At 39.7% G+C, this 18,615-nt stretch overlaps 1 protein-coding gene across 2 annotated transcripts in view; it reads left to right on the forward strand.

Moving 5' to 3' along the window:
• Positions 1-18,595, forward strand: part of LEO1 (LEO1 homolog, Paf1/RNA polymerase II complex component) — a 38,136-nt gene extending 19,541 nt beyond the window's left edge. For both annotated transcript variants that reach the window (XM_015063481.3, XM_027067255.2), the window contains exons 7-12: positions 3,787-3,881; positions 4,443-4,577; positions 5,694-5,829; positions 8,271-8,457; positions 10,102-10,199; positions 18,340-18,595. In XM_015063481.3, coding sequence (XP_014918967.1) covers positions 3,787-3,881; positions 4,443-4,577; positions 5,694-5,829; positions 8,271-8,457; positions 10,102-10,199; positions 18,340-18,444 — 756 coding nt within the window. In that variant the 3' untranslated portion in view covers positions 18,445-18,595. The remainder of the gene's footprint in view (positions 1-3,786; positions 3,882-4,442; positions 4,578-5,693; positions 5,830-8,270; positions 8,458-10,101; positions 10,200-18,339) is intronic.
• The last annotated feature ends 20 nt before the right edge of the window (positions 18,596-18,615 follow it).

The following is an 18,615-nucleotide window of genomic DNA, read 5'->3' on the forward strand; positions in this document are numbered from 1 at the left end:
GCATTTTTTTTTATCCTTTGGATAAATCCTTAGTAGTGCAATTGCTGGGTTGTAAAGTAGTTCTATTTTAAATTTTTTGAGGATCCTCATACTGTTTTCCAGAGTGGCTGCACCAGTTTGCGTTCCCACCAACAGTGCAAAAGTGTTCCCCTTTCTCTGCATCCTTGCCAACCTTTGTTGTTTCCCGAGTTGTTAATTTTTCCCATTCTGACAGGTATGAGGTGGTACCTCATTGTGGTTTTGATTTGTATTTCCCTGATGATGAGTGATGTTGAGCATTTTTTCATGTGTCGGTTGGCTGTCTGGCTGTCATCTTTGGAGAAGTGTCTGTTCATGTCTTTTGCCCATTTCTTCCCTGGATTAATTTGTTTTTTGGGTGTTGAGTTTGACAAGTTCTTTATAGATTTTGAATACTAAACCTTTATCTGATATGTGATTTGCAAATATCTTCTCCCATTCTGTCGGTTACCTTTTAGTTTTGGTGATTATTTTGTTCTCTTTTTAAAAGTCTCTTACCTATTTTGACTGCTGTTGAAATAAAGAGGTCATGAAACCCAGAAAAAAAAAAAAATAATCTTTTGTGGTTTTTTCCCTCTCTCTCTCTCCTCTTTCCTCTTTTTTGTTTATTAAATTTCACATGTCAGAGAAATAGGGTATTTGTCTTTGTCTGACTTCACTTAGCATAATACGCTCTAACTTCATTCACATCATTGCAAGTGGCAGTATTTCATTCTTTTTGATGGCTGAGTATATTCCATTGTAGATACATACATACACACACACACACACACACACACACACACACACACAACATCTTTATTCATCAGTTGATGGACATTTGGACTCTTTCCATAGTTTGGCTATTGTTGATAATGCTGCTATAAAGATCAGATAATGCTGCTAAAAAGATCAGGATGCATGTATCCCTTTCACTCTGTAATTTTGTATCTTTTGGGTAAATACCTAGTAGGGCAAATTGCTGGGTCATAGCGTACTTCTATTGTTAACTTTAAAAAATTTTTTTTTTCTGTTTATTTTTGAGAGATAGAGCATGTGTGAGTGGGGGATGGGCAGAGAGAGGGAGACAGAGGATCCAAAGTGGGCTCCATGCTGACAGCAGAAAGCCTAGGAAGGGGCTTGAACTCAGGAACTGTGAGATCACGACCTGAGCCAAAGTCAGATGCTTAACCAACTGAGCCACCCAGATGCCTCTATTTTTAATTTTTTGAGGAGCCTCCATACTGTTCTCCAGAGTGGCAATACCAGTTTGAATTCCTACCAACAGTGCAAAAGGGTTCCCTGTTCTCCACATCCTCGCCAATACCTGTTGTTTCTCGTGTTGTTAATTTTAGCCATTCTTACAGGTGTGAGGTGGTATCTCATTGTGGTTTTGATTTGTATTTCCCTCATGATGAGTGATGTTGAACATCTTTTCATGTGTCTGTTAGCCATCTGGATGTCGTTTTTGGAAAAATGTCTATTCATGTCTTCTGACCATTTCTTCACTGGGTTATTTGTTTCTTGGGTGTTTGATAAGTTCTTTATAGATTTTGGATACTAACCCTTTATTTGATACATTTGCAAATATCTTCTCCCATTCCATGGGTGCTTTTTTAGTTTTGTTGACTGCCTCCTTTGCTGTGCAGAAGCTTTTTATCTTGATGAAGTTCCAATAGTTCATTTTTGCTTTTGTTTCCCTTGCCTCCAGTGACTGTCTATTAATAAGAAGTTGCTACAGCTGAGATCAAAGAGGTTGTTGCCTTTCTTCTCCTCTAGGATTTCTATGGTTTCCTGTCTCACATTTAGGTGTTTCATTCATTTTGAATTTATTTTTGTGCATGGTATAAGAAAGTTGGACCCTTTGTTTCTTGAGTGATGTTCTGGAGACTAGCCTGAACATTTTTAAAGAGTTGGTTGGTGGTGTAATGCTTCAAAGAACAGGAATTGGGGTGGGGTGTCTGACTGGCTTACTCGGAAGAGTGTGCGACTCTTGATTTTGGGGTTGTGGCTTTGAGCCCTGTGTTGGGTATAGAGATTACTAAAAAAAAAATAACCTTAAAATAAAGAATAAGGAACCAGGTATGGTTTATATATTTCTATGAGGTCATCCATCTTTAAAGGTATTTTACTGTGTTTTTCATCCTGATAGGGTAGGACCTAGCAGTGTATTCTATCATAGCTTCATTCTAATTTGAATCACCTTCTATAATAGAAAACATTTTTCACAATGGCTTCTCAGTTAATAATGGCCCATATATGTGTGTATGTTTTTTTGTTTGAGAGGGAGGGTAGGAATAGGGATAGATTGTTTTGTTTTTATGTCTTTATTAAGGAAATTTTTGAACACATTACAAATATAATGAGAACTGTATAATGAACTCTGATGTAACCATCACTCGGTGGTTGGACAATTTTGTTTCATCTGTATTCCTTACCCCACCTTACCCAGACTTTTAAACAATCTCAGATATGTCATTGTATTTAATTCATGAATATTGAGTTCTTTCATCAGCCCACTTCGTAGTTGTTTTAAGTTTATTTATTTTTTAATGTTTATTTATTTTTGAAGGAGAGAGAGAGCATGAATCGGGGAGGGGCAGAGAGAGAGGGAAACACAATTTGAAGCAGGATCCGGGCTCTGGGTTATCCCATAGAGCCCGATGCAGGGCTCGAACTCACAAGCTGCAAGATCATAACCTGAGCCGAAGTCAGACGCCCAACTGATTGAGCCACCCAGGCGCCCCAGGTTTATTTTTTTAGTAATCTCTACACCAACCTGGGGCTCGAACTCATGGCCCCAAGATCAAGGGTCGCTTGCTCTTCCGATTGAGCCGGCCAGGCACCCCCATAGTTGTTTATATAGAGAAGAATAAAAAGGAAAGTGGAAAAACTGGAAGGGAACCATTAGGACCGTGTTGCAAAGACAGTCACAGCTAACAGTGGACATCCAGAAAGTCTAAGTGGGAACGGGAGCAGCTGCTTTTCAGGTTGATGGTGAGGGAATAGGCATAGGGAAGCATGGGCTTAGATCAGTTTTCAAAATACAGACTTCTTTTTGTTGCCATCTTGATTCATATTCTCTTTATCTTTGTGAGTATGTGTTTTTAAATTTTTTCACTCTCATTTCAGTGGCTTTCCAGGATGCAGCAGTGATAAACTACATGCATTTAATGTGCTATGATTTCCTGGTAGTCCCGTTGAGTTTAATTTCAATAGCAGTGGTTTTCATTTTAGGAAGCTCTTGAATATTTTCCACATCTGCCTGCCATTTCCCCTACATGCATCTAAACCTGCTCAAAAACTAGGGTTTTAATCTTTCCAGGATGCTGCTTTTTCCTTACCCATATTTAGGGAGCTTCTCTATTTCCCTAGGTTTTTGGTCCCATATTTATTTGGTTTTTTAGCTGTGTGAAAGAACCTGCTTTATACAGGGAGCTTCAGGTCTAAATTGCTACCTTCTGTGGCCTCAAGTCTTTATCTCTTGTCCCGATAGCTCTTATTGTATCTTAACACATCCAGGGTTATGACAGACTTAGCATTAGCTCAAATGCTCTGGCATTCAGTCCCCTTTGTGATTCCAGCTCTAGGAGTTGAGAAATTCACTTAAGCTAATTGTTTTTCCTGTTGATAACGTATCCAGCATCTCTAGGTGATTAAAACAAAAGGGTTTCAATGTTGTCTGTTTTTCTGTCACTATGTGTGTATGCTTATTCTACAATTCTATGTCTCTTGAGGAGAAAGGAAGCAGAAAGTACAGTACTCTAAGGCACTTGTGTTTTAAAACAGGTAGAAAATACTATAAGATGGAGGACACGCCGGGATGAGGAAGGAAATGAAATTAAAGAAAGCAATGCTCGGATAGTCAAGTGGTCAGATGGAAGGTGAGTCCGAAACACTTAGAATGCGACTAGGAGGGATCAGACTTTAGAATAAAACTTTATTTTTTGGATACCTCGTATTAAAGAATTTCCATTGCTAAGCCTTGGCATTGCACAGAAATCCTGAGAGAAATAAATAGGTAGTTGAAGGTTGAGGGGGCTAGTGAAACACATTAAAAGTAGGCCAAAGATGTGATCGTCCTTGCTGGCTATAGTATGGTTGTATGGAAATGTTAGACCAGCTCCCCTCCCCATTGCATGCTGCTCAGAATAAGATGATGTGTCAGAAAAGCTACCTTCCACTGGGAAAGTAGTAGAGGCTGAGTAAATGTCATGGTATGTTTAAAGGCTGAGTAAAAGTCATAGTATGTTTTCCTTCGGAACGTACTTCGTTGGTAAACATGAAAACAACATGTTTTGCTTCTTTGTAGGTTGTTTTTCACATCATCCTGGCTTCTTTACTCTTTCCTTCTGAAAGTAGCAGTTGTATCACATTTTAAGTAAAATAAAATCGTAGAATGAAAGCTTTATGACTTTAATATATGAAGTGTTTCTTCTTTTCAGCATGTCTCTGCATTTAGGCAACGAAGTGTTTGATGTTTACAAAGCTCCACTGCAGGGAGATCACAACCATCTTTTTATAAGACAAGGTACTGGTCTACAGGGACAAGCTGTTTTTAAAACCAAACTCACATTCAGGTAACTATTATCAACTATAATATTTATTATGGTAAAAGCAGTGAATATAGATATTGTCCAAATTACTTGACTCCTGATTGAATATAACCTTCTGTATAGTTCACCAAAGACCAAGGTCTGAGTCTCAACTCTGAAGATTCAAACGCTATTTTGTCAGGTACACTAAAAGTTGCTCTTTCACAGGGAAGCAAGTCATGCTAATCGAACTTAGAGGAGACTGTTATGTAAATCAGAATGTTAATTTATTCCAGTGGTTACTATAGCTTCCAGGGGGTCTAGAATACTTGCTGGTCAGTGTCTTTTTTTTTCCCCCCAATAAAATTGATCTGGAAGACTAACTGATAACTGGAGGTTGGTAGTGTACATGTGGTCAGAGGAAAGGCAACGAGTTGGGCATCAAGGCTGGGGTCCTCCTGTTCTTTAGGCTGCTGTGTCCAGACCACTCTGGGGGTGTGTCCTCCATGCAGCCCAGAGTACTCAGGTCAGCTGGTGAGAGCATTCCCCTTCTTTAGACTGTGTAGGCACTACGGTGAAATGTTCGCATTTTTCTTTTCTTGATTCTAAGCAGATCATCTCCTTGGGTAATGTTTATCTTTAGAGAGGACACAATAATCTTGATTGCGACTTAGCTTTTTGAAAACTGCAATGGTCAAAAGTCTAGGCTTCAGAATCAGACCTATATTTCAGTTCCATTTCCACATATGCAACCTTGTGCAATTTTCTCAACTTCTCTGCCTCAATTTCCTAATACATAAAATCATTATTTTCATAGAGTAGCTGTGACAGTGAAATCATATAACTTGTAAAACACAAAGCACTGTGCTCAGCAAATCTCATTGAGTTTATGTATTTACGGATTCTGGAGGGTGATAATGCCTTGTCAAGCCTTTTTTACTCCAGCTTTTGTTTCTTACTTTCTTTTGAGATAAGAATGTTTCAGTGAGCCACAGAATGGAGAAATTTTGGAATCCTCTCACCTGGCGTGTGCAGCTTAGTGTCCCTGCCTATTTTTCCCTAGAAGATAAGAATGGTTTCTGGTCTGTTGTTTTTGTGATGTTGATGTGACTGGCTCACAGATGTATTTGGTAAACAGGCATTTTTGTTCATTTCTTGCAGACCTCACTCTACAGACAGCGCCACACATAGGAAGATGACCCTGTCACTTGCAGATAGATGTTCAAAGACACAGAAGATTAGAATCTTACCAATGGCTGGTCGTGATCCTGAGTGCCAGCGCACTGAAATGATTAAGGTACTTTTTTGCTAAGCTCTATCCTGGGATTTTGGGTACAGGCATACCTCAGAGAGACTGCAGGTTTGGTTCCAGACCTCTGCAATAAAGCAAATCAAATCGTTTTTTTTTGTTTCCCAGTGCATGTAAAAATTATGTTTACATCATATTGTAGTCTATTTAAAAACAATTTTTTAATGTTTATTTATTTTTGGGAGAGAGAGAGAGAGACAGAGCATGAACAGGGGAGGGACAGAGATAGAGGGAGACACAGAATCCAAAGCAGGCTCCAGGCTCTGAGCTGACAGCACAGAGCCTGATGCGGGGCTTGAACTCACGAACTGTGAGATCATGACCTGAGCTGAAGTCAGATGCTTAACTGAGTCACCCAGTCGCGCCCCCCCCCCCGCCTTTTTTAAATCTTTTTATATCCTACTGTAGTCTATTAAATGTGCAATAGCATTATACCTACAAAAATATGTAGATAACTTAAACATATTTTTTGCTAAAATATGCAAACCATCATCTAAACTTTTTAGCAAGTCATAACCACTCATCAGAGATCACCATAACAAATATAATAATGAAAAAGTTTGAAATGTTGCAAGAATTACCAAAATGTGACACAGAAACACAAGGTGAGCAAATAAATGCCGTAAGAAAAATTATGCCTATAGACTTGTTCAGCACAGGGTTGCCGTAAACCTTCAAAGTGCAATAAAATGAGGTATAGCTATATATTAAGAATAGTATTTCCCAAAACTTTGTTTCTCATCTCTTCTTTGAGTACCTTTTTTTCTTTCCAGCTGACATGAACAGGAAGCTGGATCAATTTCCTAAGCATTTGGCAAACAAGAGTGATGTGGTGATGGTCATAAAACAGACACAAGGGTTTGGGTTTTCTCTGACCAGGTCCTCAGGGTTTAGTAACAAACTGATCACTGAAAGGATCTGAACTTTTGCATATAATTTCAAAGATGATTTAGTGAATCGATGTCAAAAGTTAGAGGAAATGCCAGAGATGTAGTCTAAAATAGAATAATAATAGAGCAGAAGTTTAAGTGGGAATATGCCTCAAGGAGAATCAAGCAGAGTAGCTGGTGGTTTTTAAGGTCCGTTTATAATGTTCTACCTACTAGGTTTTCAAATCCAGTTAGCTACAAAGTCAATTCTGGGGCATTGTTTGTAAACGATGGGAGTATAATGCTTGTATTAACCCCTGTGGCCTTTTGTGCAGCGCTTGCTTTAAGAAGCCGAATGCAGCAGTATAGTTTCATGCTTTCTCTTCTCTATCTTCTCTGATATCTGCTAGATCTCTCCCATTGCCCTTCCTGCTTCGTGTGGTTTTGTTCCTTGGTGCACCAGGGCACAGTGAGGCTAAGACACTCTGGTTGCCTCAGGGCCTTTCTTACCGATCTCATTATCAGACTCCTGTCAGACTCTGCTGATGATCTGGCCCTGGGCCCCTTATATTTTGTTCAAGGAGGCAGGTTAACTAAACCAGATTCATAGCAGTGCCTAACCTAATGGGGTGTAGGTACACTGGCTTTGGGGCCTGACTTCTTGCTCCACTACCCCACCTTTTCTGCTCAAGCCAACGCAGCTGGAGGAACCTTCAGACTCTAGTCTCAGCATGATTAGAAGAGCCCTCTGGATTACCTTACAAGATCCCCCCTAACCGTCTTCCACTTCCCCAGTTTCCATGAAAATGCACAAGGAATGAACTGGTTGGTTCTTAATCCCTGTTATACTGAATACAATAGTACAACCTTAATGAAAAATTTGCTGCATAGAATGTTTACCAACATATAGTTGTATGCAGTAATATAGAGCAATTAAATTAGAAATTCAAAGAAATGCCATAATCTCTCATATTGTGTCTCTGTCTTGTGAACACCAGTGTGTGGATCGCCAGGCAGAGAAGGGTGTGAAGGGTGTGAAAGTTCTACTTTGGGGCTCAGGGACCCTCCCCTGCCAGCACCTCCCCATCCTGTCATCAGGAGCGACGGGGAGCTCTCTGGGGTGAGGGGCCCTGACAGGAATATCTGAGCACCGTTGTAGTTTGATGGAGCCTGAGCAAGTTGGGTTGTCTGTCTCAGGGATTAACAGAAACGGCCGCCCTCAGGCGTCCACTGGGCAAGGATGAGGTTCTTCAGGCTGGTTGCTGCTCTCCAGACTCTGACTGACGGGCAGCACAAGGGGACGCTGCAGCTCCCAGGGCCGTGCCTGTGCCAGTTCTGATTGGCCGCTGGTGCGAGAGAGCCCTCGGCCTCTTCACCCTGTGTTACCTTCACGCCTTAGAACTAAAGAGAGTGATCGCTGTGTGGTAACAGGTATAGAATGGAGACAACTAGGTGTTATCCTGGGCTGGGCATTCACATTCTTTAGAGTAAAAGTAGTTTCAGGTGGGCAGTAAACTAGTTCATTTTTCAAAGTTCACTATTTTATTTGCTTCTTTACAGAAAGAAGAAGAACGTTTGAGGGCTTCTATTCGTAGGGAGTCTCAGCAGCGCCGAATGAGAGAGAAGCAGCACCAGCGGGGACTGAGTGCTAGTTACCTAGAACCTGATCGATATGACGAGGAGGAGGAAGGCGAGGAGTCCATCAGCTTGGCTGCCATTAAAAACCGATATAAAGGGGGCATTCGAGGTGAGTGTGCAGAAGTTAAATTTCATAATTTCAGGGTTCAGGAACTTATCTTTGCATTTGGCCTACTCTGAATGCCCAGTCACTGGACATTTCATCTTTAAGGAATCCGTGGAATGAGTGATACATTTCAAGAGTTACTAAACCAGACATTGCAGAATTCTTCCAGGTGAACCTGAAGGGGTGGGAACTGCTGCCTTGTTCTTACTGAAGGAACAGAGACTTTGAGAGGTCGAGTAACTTGCCCAAAGATGCATAGTTAGTAAGTGGACGGTTCTTGAACCAGGCTCATCTGACTTCTGGGGCATCTGTCTCAGTCCCAGTACTGCATCCAGAGATTTCCCCACAGCCCACGGCAAGGCAAGCTGCTGGAAAGCAGACTGAACCCGAGGTAGAAGACTTGGCCTGGGTTCCCGACCTGCGCCGGCTCTAGTCTCGCTTCTGCCACTCTTCTGTTGGATTGATGACTTCTCAAAAGTTACAATACCTACCTTCTATTAACCTCGTTAGGAAAAAGCCAACCTATTAATAATAGTATTTACAATAGGAGGTTTTGAGAATTGAATGATGTAATACATACACAGTACTTTGCCCAGCACCTGGCACATTCAAGTACTAAAGAGATGAAACCTAAAACCATTGTTGTTATTCTTACTAGTCGTCAGCTTTAGGCAAATGACTTCATATCTCTGAATATCGTGTTCCCTTTCTGTAAAATGAGACTCTAATCCCCCCCTAGGTTAGCCCGAGAGAGCTTTGGGAACCACTGTACAATGTAAGATACACCGTGGGTGACCATACATCCTAGTTTTGTCCTTATTGAGTGACAGATTTTAAGAGCACTAAAATTTCCCCTCTGTCATCCTATAAAACACCTTTTTCCTTTCCTTGCAGTGATTGCATTTGTTCTGGTGAGCTATTTCATCCTTCTTTCCTACCTATTAATTATTTTGGGACTAGAGTACAGAGGCGATTTTTTTGTTAGTGCTAATTTCCCACAAAAAAGATTAGTTACAGAAATAAACCACATGAATACTAAATAAAAACAAAAAAATTGAGGATGCTTTCGGTTCACCAGAGATTGAAAACCTACCTGACAAGTTCATTAGCATTCAGTTCAGTTCCAGGGTAGGCTCTGGGTTCTCAGACAAGGGGATTGGTCTAAAGTCAGCTGCTCTTGATTCCATCCTGAGGTTCACCTGGGCTGGGGCATTAGCGCAGACTGTTACTCCTCTCCATCTCCCTTTGAAATGGCCATCTGGCAACAAATGGTCTTCTCAGGACCAGGACTCCATCCCTTGATTTGATTTTCAAAGCTTATTTTGGAATTTAGTTATCTCCCAGGAAAGAATGACTCAGGTGTCCATAGGTTATTCTGGAAGAATAATAGTGTTTGTGTCTTTAGTGATCTTGCACACAGCTTTTTTAATACTTAATAGTGGTCAGATGAACCATTCTTGTATTATGAGAGGATAAGTGCTTCATTTCAACATATTAAATCTTACATTTATTTTTAAATCCAAAAAATTTTAATGATTTGTTTCTTGCAAAAATATACAAAAGGAATGAAAGATATTCTTCAGAAGAACTCAGAAATGAACAAATCACTGTCTGAAAATCACTCACAAATCATTCCTTTGCTTTCAGAGGAACGAGCCAGAATCTATTCATCAGACAGTGATGAGGGATCAGAAGAAGACAAGGCTCAAAGATTACTCAAAGCAAAAAAACTGACCAGTGATGAGGTAAAACCAAATTTGTTCAATTGTAGGGCGTTACCCTGTATGCTTGAGTCCACTACTGGAATGAAGAAGAACTCACAGCCCAGAAACACAGATGTGTCTGTACACTTCACTGAGAAATAAATGTAGTGACAGGACCAGGAGTGACCCAGAGGGTCTGAGCCCTGTGATCAGGTGCATGTTGGAAGGTGGCTCAGAGAGGAAGACCCCTCGCTGATGTTGAAGAAAGTGTTAGCTTGTGGGGCACATCAGCCAGGCGGGCATTCTAGGTGGATGAAAAGGCCTGTGAGAAAGTGTGCGGGGCCCTGAGATGGCAAGGCTTGACTAGAAACTAGATATCATTCAGTGTGGGTAGATCAGAAGGTTTATTTATCTCTTCTTTCTTTTGTCTATTTTCAGTATATTTTTAAAAATTTTAATTTTTTAATTTACATCCAAGTTAGTTAGCATATAGTGCAACAATGATTTCAGGAGTAGATTCCTTAATTCCTCTTACCCATTTAGCCCATCCCCCCTCCCACAACCCCTCCAGTAACCCTCTGTTTGTTCTCCATATTTAAGAGTCTCATGTTTTGTCCCTTCCCTGTTTTTATATTATTTTTCCTTCCCTTCCCTTATGTTCATCTGTTTTGTATCTTAAAGTCCTCATATGAGTGAAGTCATATGATGTTTGTTTTTCTCTAATTTCACTTAGCATAATACCTTCTAGTTCCATCCATGTAGCTGCAGATAGCAAGATTTCATTCTTTGTGATTGCCGAGTAATACTCCATATCTTCTCCATATATATACCACATCTTCTTTATCCATTCATCCATCGATGGGCATTTGGGCTCTTTCCATACTTTGGCTATTGTTGATAGTGCTGCTATAAACATGGGGGTGCATGTGTCCCTTCGAAACAGCACATCTGTATCCCTTTGTATGTGTATCTGTATCCATACAGATGGATACAGCACATCTGTATCCATCAGTATCCCTTGGATAAATACCTAGTAGTGCAGTTGTTGGGTCATAAAGTAGTTCTATGTTTAATTTTTTGAGGAACCTCCATACTGTTTTCCAGAGTGGCTGCACCAGCTTGCATTCCCACCAGCAGTGCAAAAGAGATGCTCTTTCTCCGCATCCTCGCCAACATCTGTTGTTGCCTGAGTTGTTAATGTTAGCCATTCAGACAGGTGTGAGGTGGTATCTCCTTGTGGTTTTGTTTTGTATTTCCCTGATGATGAGTGATGTTGAGCATTTTTTCATGTGTTGGTTGGCCATCTGGCTATCATCTTTGGAGAAGTGTCTATTCATGTCTTTTGCCCATTTCTTCACTGGATTATTTGTGCTTTGGGTGTTGAGTTTGACAAGTTCTTTATCAGTTTTGGATATTAACCCTTTATCTGATATGTCATTTGCGAATATCTTCTCCCATTCTGTCAGTTACCTTTTTGTTTTGCTGAGTGTTTCCTTTGCTGTGCAGAAGCTTTTTATTTTGATGAGGTCTCAATAGTTCACTTTTGGTTTTGTTTCTCTTGCGTCTGAAGACGTGTTGAGTAAGAAGTTGCTGTGGCCAAGGTCAAAGAGGTTTTTGCCTGCTTTCTTCTCAAGGATTTGATGGCTTCCTGTCCTACATTTAGGTCTTTCACCCATTTTGAGTTTACTTTTGTGTATGGTGTAAGAAAGTAGTTTAGGTAGGGGCACCTGGGTGGCTCAGTCAGTTGAGCATCCAATTTCGGCTCAGGTCATGATCTCGCGGCCTGTGAGTTGAATGAAGCCCCACATCGGGCTCTGTGCTGACAGCTCGGAGCCTGGAGCCTGCTTCAGATTCTGTGTCTCCATCTCTCTCCCTCCCCCGCTCATGCTCTGTCTCTCTCTGTCTCTCTCTGTCAAAAATAAATAAATATTTTTAAAAATTAAAAAAAAAAAAGAAAGTGGTTTAGGTTTATTTTTCTGCATGTCGCTGTCCAGTTTTCTCAGCACCACACGCTGAAGAGACTGTCTTTATTCCATTGGGTATTCTCTTTTGCTTTGTCAAAGATTAGTTGGCTATACATTTTTTTTAATTAATGGAAACAGTTCTTATGGCAGGAAACCCTCTTTTCTTTTTCTTTAGATGAAGTACTATTTGAATAGTATTGAATAGTTCAATAAATTAAATTTCTATTGAAATAATAATTATTGCAAAGTAATTTTAAAATATCTTAATTCATACTTTTAACAGTAACCTTTTCAAATTGTAAGAGTACAGGTGCTGAAAATTTTAAGTCTTTTTTTGAGATATAAGTGACAGGTAACATTAGTTTTAGGTATTGTACAATACAGTGATTCAATCAGTACACGTATGTATTGCAAAATGTTCACTATAGTAAGTTTAGTTAACATTTATTACCACACATAGTTAACAAATTTTTGTTCTTGTGATGAGAACTTTTAAGGTCTGTGCTTTAGCAACTCTCAAATATATAATACTGCATTGTTAAGTAGAGTCACCATGCTGTACATTCCATCCCCAGGACTTCTTTTAGCTGAGCCTTTTTAGATCTTTATCATTGGTGTTTTTGAATTGTACTGAGGTATCTATTTGGTTTTTACTTTTTCTTTATCCTTTTTTTTTTAAGTGTATTTATTTTGAGAGAGAGAGAGAAGGGCAGAGGCAGAGAGAGAGAGCAGGCTCTGTTGACAGCATGGACCCAACTGCTGGTTCAACTTCACTAACTGTGAGATCATGACCTGAGCCAAAATCGAGAGTCGGATGCTCAATTGACTGGACCACCCAGTGGCCCCTCCTTTTATTTTTCTGATTGGGATTTGTTCTGAATGTGAATTCATCATCAGTACTGAAAATTTCTCAGTCATCAATTCTTCTGTACTTTTCTTGCTGTCCTTTCTTTCTGAAGCCCTGATTAAATGCATTGTTTAAATTAAATTAAATGCATTTAAATTAAATTAAATGCATGTTACTCCTGTGTCCTCCACAACCCTCAAACCATCTTTCATGTTTCCCGTGTCTTCGTCTCTGCACTCTGGGGCATCTCTTCAGAGCTGCCTTCTAGTTCACTACATCTCAAGTTGTTAATCTCTGTCACTCAGGTTTTAACTTAGTTGTTTTAGTTTTCATCTGTAGAAGTTTAGTGTCTTTCTCAAATTGACTGTTGTAAAAACTCCTTCCCCAACTTGTATTTCCAATTTCTCCTTTTTATGTCTTAAAATGTTTTAAAGCTGTATATAGTCTTTTATGTCTGATAATTCCAGTGTCTGAAATCTTTTGTGTGTAATTTTATTGCCTATTTTCTGGCTCTATTTCTTGATGACTGACTTCTCTCATGTATTCTGTGATTAAATGATTGATTTACTTAGCTCAGCTCGATGGGAATTTTGAGGCCTAGATTGATGGGTTCCTACAAAGATGATTTAGATTTGCCTCTTCCAGGTGCATTGAGTATCAGCTACCTGGGATCCCTTTAACCTATACTCTTGGAACTAGGTCTTTTTAGATTACCTGAAAGTATGAATTCTGACTTCATGTTATGAATTTTCTTAGAATCAGTTAATTAATTTTTCTGTTTATTTTTTAATAATGACAGATATTATGTGATGGGATCATTCTGTGAAAGCAGCTTTCTCATACTACTTGGGTCTAGGTTATTTTTTTTCCTCCAAAATCCTGTTCATTCTTCAAAGAATTCAATTACATATAACCTTGTGAAAATTGAGAATGCCAGGTTTTTCTTTTATTTTTTTATGTTATTACTTTTTTAATGTTTGTTTATTTTTGAGAGACAGCACAAGGTGGGGGAGGAGCACAGAGAGAGGGAGACACAGAATCCGAAGCAGGCTCCAGACTCCTAGCTGTCAGCACATAGCCTGAAGCAGGGCTCGAACTCATGAGCCGTGAGATCATGACCTGAGCCAAAGTTGGATGCTTAACTGACTGAGCTACCCAGGCACCTCTAGATAGAGGATCTCAATGATGCTTTTCCAGTGTGTTGCATTGTTGGCAAACGGGAATCCTCATCTAAGCAGATGCTGTTTTATTTCCTGGCAAGCAGAAACTGTGAATGAAAATTGAGAATTGCCATGGAACTTCTGTTTATTTCTAGTATTCTCAGAAATGAGATTATTAAATGTGATCCATGAAATAGCCTTCTTTTAGGCTGGGAAAACCTGTAACTGCCTGACTTAAAAATGCCTCTTGTGAATGCCTCCTGGCTGTCTGTTACAGGAACTGCCCTCTACCTCCCTTGTCCACATACTCTCTGTTAGGTGTCTTCCTATATCCCTCCCTTCCCCTTTTGTGACAACAAATTATTTCCTCTGCCTGGACCTCCCATCCCCTGGCCACTTTGTCCTCACTACCCCAGCTCAAGTTCTGGCTGTGGATTACAGTCAGGGGGAGGAGTAAGGCTCACACGTGCTCTAGGTCCCTCTCCCTGTTTGCGCACCAAACCCCATGCCGATGCCATGAGCCTGGGTGTGTCTTTGAAATGCAGGGGGATCTGCAGATTCTAAGTTCCCAGGGAATTGCCATTATCAGCAGAGGATATGGGGGAGAGGGCACGAGTCTGGATTGGAATGAACTGGACTGTAGAATCTTGGCCACTTCCACGGCCTTGAACAAGTCATCTCACGTTTCTGCATCTGTTCCCTCATCTCTGCAACGGGATTTATGTTTGCTGCTTGCATGGTTGTTGTAAGACCATAACATACGAAAGTGGATAGCACAGTGACATGTAGTATTTGAATAGGAAACATTAGTTTCCTTCCCCAACAGGGTCAGAGTTACAAAAAAAGAGAAAAATAGCTTTTTCCCCTCCCTTATTTTTGGAAGTGGTTACAACTTGAGAAACCCTAAATAACTTGAAAGGTAGAAAAATGGGTAAGAGGAGAACCTGTGGAAAAGGGACAAACCCAAGTGGAAAGAAACACAAAGACAGTGGAAGAGAAAGGATTACAGCCTGTTCTTAGCCTTCTCTTCAGATGGAGCAGGTGACCTGCTGAGAAGGATTAGAGTATGGTACCCAGTGGTCTGGTTCCTCTCCCTGCTTCTCTCATGGAACCTTCATTCTCCACATTGGCATCCCTGCCTCACCTGTTAGAGGCCCTTGCCCTCTGTCTATGGGACCCTAGGTGACTTGGAACAGCATAGCTCCAGCTGCCTCTCTTTTGTAGGATTTCCTGTGATTGGGATTAGGAGTATATTTTCCCAGAAGCCTTTGACATTCTTGGTGTTGGTCTCATACTTTCAGACACTTTTTTTTTTAATTTTTATTTAATTTATTTTTTTAATTTACATCCAAGTTAGCATATAGTGCAACAATGATTTCAGGAGTAGATTCCTTAATGCCTCTTACCCATTTAGCCCATCCCCCCTCCCAATAACCCTCTGTTTGTTCTCCATATTTAAGAGTCTCTTATGTTTTTGTCCCCCTCCCTGTTTTTATATTATTTTTGCTTCCCTTCCTTTATGTTTATCTGTTTTGTATCTTAAAGTCCTCATATGAGTGAAGTCATATGATATTTGTCTTTCTCTGACTAATTTCACTTAGCATAATCCCCTCTAGTTCCATCCACATAGTTGCAAATGGCAAGATTTCATTCTTTTTGATTGCCAGGTAATACTCCATTGTGTATGTATGTATGTATATATATGTGTGTATATGTGTATATATGTATATATATATGTATATATGTGTATATATACACACACACACACCACATCTTCTTTATCCATTCATCCATCTATGGACATTTGGGCTCTTTCCATACTTTGGCTATTGTTGATAGTGTTGCTATAAACATTGGGGTGCATGTGTCTCTTCAAAACAGCACACCTGTGTCCCTTCGATGAATACCTAGTAGTGCAGTTGCTGGGTCATAGAGTAGTTCTATTTTTAATTTTTTGAGGAACCTCCATACTATTTTCCAGAGTGGCTGCACCAGCTTGCATTGCCACCAACAATGCAAAAGAGATCCTCTTTCTCTGCATCTTCGCCAACATCTGTTGTTGCCTGAGTTGTTAATGTTAGCCATTCAGACAGGTGTGAGGTGGTATCTCGTTGTGGTTTTGATTTATATTTCCTGGATGATGAGTGATATTGAGCATTTTTTTGTGTGTGTGTCAGTTGGCCATCTGGATGTCTTCCTTGGAGAAGTATCTATTCATGTCTTTTGCCCATTTCTTCCCTGGATTATTTGTTTTTTGGGTGTTGAGTTTGATAAGTTCTTTATCGATTTTGGATATTAACCCTTTATCTGATATGTCATTTGCGAATATCTTCTCCCATTCTGTCGGTTGCCTTTTTGTTTTGCTGTTTCCTTTGCTGTGCAGAAGCTTTTTATTTTGATGAGGTCTCAATAGTTCATTTTTGCTTTTGTTTCTCTTGCGTCTGAAGACGTGTTGAGTAAGAAGTTGCTGTGGCCAAGGTCAAAGAGGTTTTTGCCTGCTTTCTTCTCAAGGATTTTGATGGCTTCCTATCTTACATGTAGGACTTTCATCCATTTTGAGTTTATTTTTGTGTATGGTGTAAGAAAGTGGTCCAGGTTGATTCTTCTGCATGTCGCTGTCCAGTGTTCCCAGCACCACTTGCTGAAGAGACTGTCTTTATTCCGTTGAATAGTCTTTCCTACTTTGTCAAAGATGAGTTGGCCCTATGTTTGTGGGTCCACTTCTGGGTTCTGTATTCTGTTCCATTGATCTGAGTGTCTGTTCTTGTGCCAGTACCATACTGCCTTGATGATTACAGCTTAGTAATACAGTTGAAGTCTGTAAGACACTCTTACTTATGTATATTCTTAGATATGTTTTTGGTTAAATAAACTCTGAGAGCTGGTTTATTAGTGTGAAAAAAATTAGCCTTAAAAACACTTAGTAATTATAATTAGTCTTGAAGATAAATTGTTGGAAGACAGCTTCTTCAAAACGATGGGCAGCCTGTTGTTGTGTCTGTATGGACTTGCACTTATAGCTGTGGCAGCAAACCTCGTTTCAGTGTGACGAGTAGTTTTGTCATTTGCGTGTATACATGGCGCAGGGGTTTTCTGTAGCTTGGGTCAGTGTGGCAGAGTCCCACGTGTTTACCATTCACTGGCCTTTTGCAACCTCAGCCTCAGAATATTCACTCTGTTTCATCTTTGAGGAAGCTAGTTAAGCAATTCTGGAGTGTCATATTCTGGATAACTTAGCTATTGATATATTTGAATTCTATCTGTAAAAATTGTTTTTAGATAACTTCCTGAATTGTTTCTATTAGAACATCATACATAATTTTTAATATTTTTTTTAATTTACTTTTTTTAAGTTTATTTATTTTGAGAGAGAGAGCACATGCAAGCAGGGTAGGGGCAGAAAGAGGGAGAGAGAGAGTGTGCACTCGAGGGAGGGACAGAGAGGGAGAGAGAGAATCCCAAGCAGGCTCTTCACTGTCAGCACAGAGCCCATCACAAGGCTCGATCCCACAAACCGTGAGATCCTGACCTGAGCCGAAATCCAGAGTCAAACACTTAACCTACTGAGCCACCCAGGTGTCCCAGCATTGTAAATGATTTTAAGTAATGCAAACTTGTGTAATAAGCTTTTAATTCAAATATTTTTAAAAATACCTTTATGATGTGAGTTTTTAGTATATCCAAAACAAATCATTAGTTTACAAAATTGATGGTCATTAAAATACTGAATTTTAGGTAATGAAGAGGTGAACTGCTGAGGAAGCAGAGAAAAGTTTAATCACCAGATCATTGTAAAAATATACAACAGGACAAGTGGCTATACAGGCAGACTTCTTTGGGAGAGCCTTGATCCTTTCCAGGGCAAACCTAGTTTCCAGTTTTCTGCATGCCCTTCTCCATGTACAAGGCCTTCCTTCCAAGAGATTGGTGATAATTGCTTAGCTCTTCCTTACAGCCCTGAAGTTGGGTTATTTTATAGTTAGTTTGCAGTTAACGCCGGTTAGTTGTCATTTTTGAATGCTTCTAGTACTTAGTAGATTTGAAAACTGGCCATGACCTTCACCACTGGCTTTATGCATCTGGCGAATGTTCTTATTCTAAAAATTGTTTTGTGTTTTCAGAGGATCATTCAGTTCAGAGCTACTTTTGATAAACCTTCTTGTAAATACTCTCTATTGACTACTAGATTTTTAAAAATTTTCTTTGTGTAGGAAGGGGAACCTTCTGGAAAGAGAAAAGCAGAAGATGATGATAAAGCAAATAAAAAGCATAAGAAGTACGTGATCAGTGATGAAGAGGAAGAAGATGATGATTGAAGAAAAATGTGAAAACATTTTATGTATTTTTTGTACAGTTTATTAAATATGTAAACATGAGTTATTTTGATTGAAATGAATTGATTTTCTTTTGTGTAATTTTAATTGTAATAAAAAAAAATTTTTTAAGCCAGTCTCTGCTCAGGAAATCTACTTTTCTGAAAGTGAGTT

Source organism: Acinonyx jubatus, chromosome B3 (genome assembly GCF_027475565.1).
Source record: "Acinonyx jubatus isolate Ajub_Pintada_27869175 chromosome B3, VMU_Ajub_asm_v1.0, whole genome shotgun sequence".
Classification (NCBI taxonomy): Eukaryota; Metazoa; Chordata; class Mammalia; order Carnivora; family Felidae; genus Acinonyx; species Acinonyx jubatus.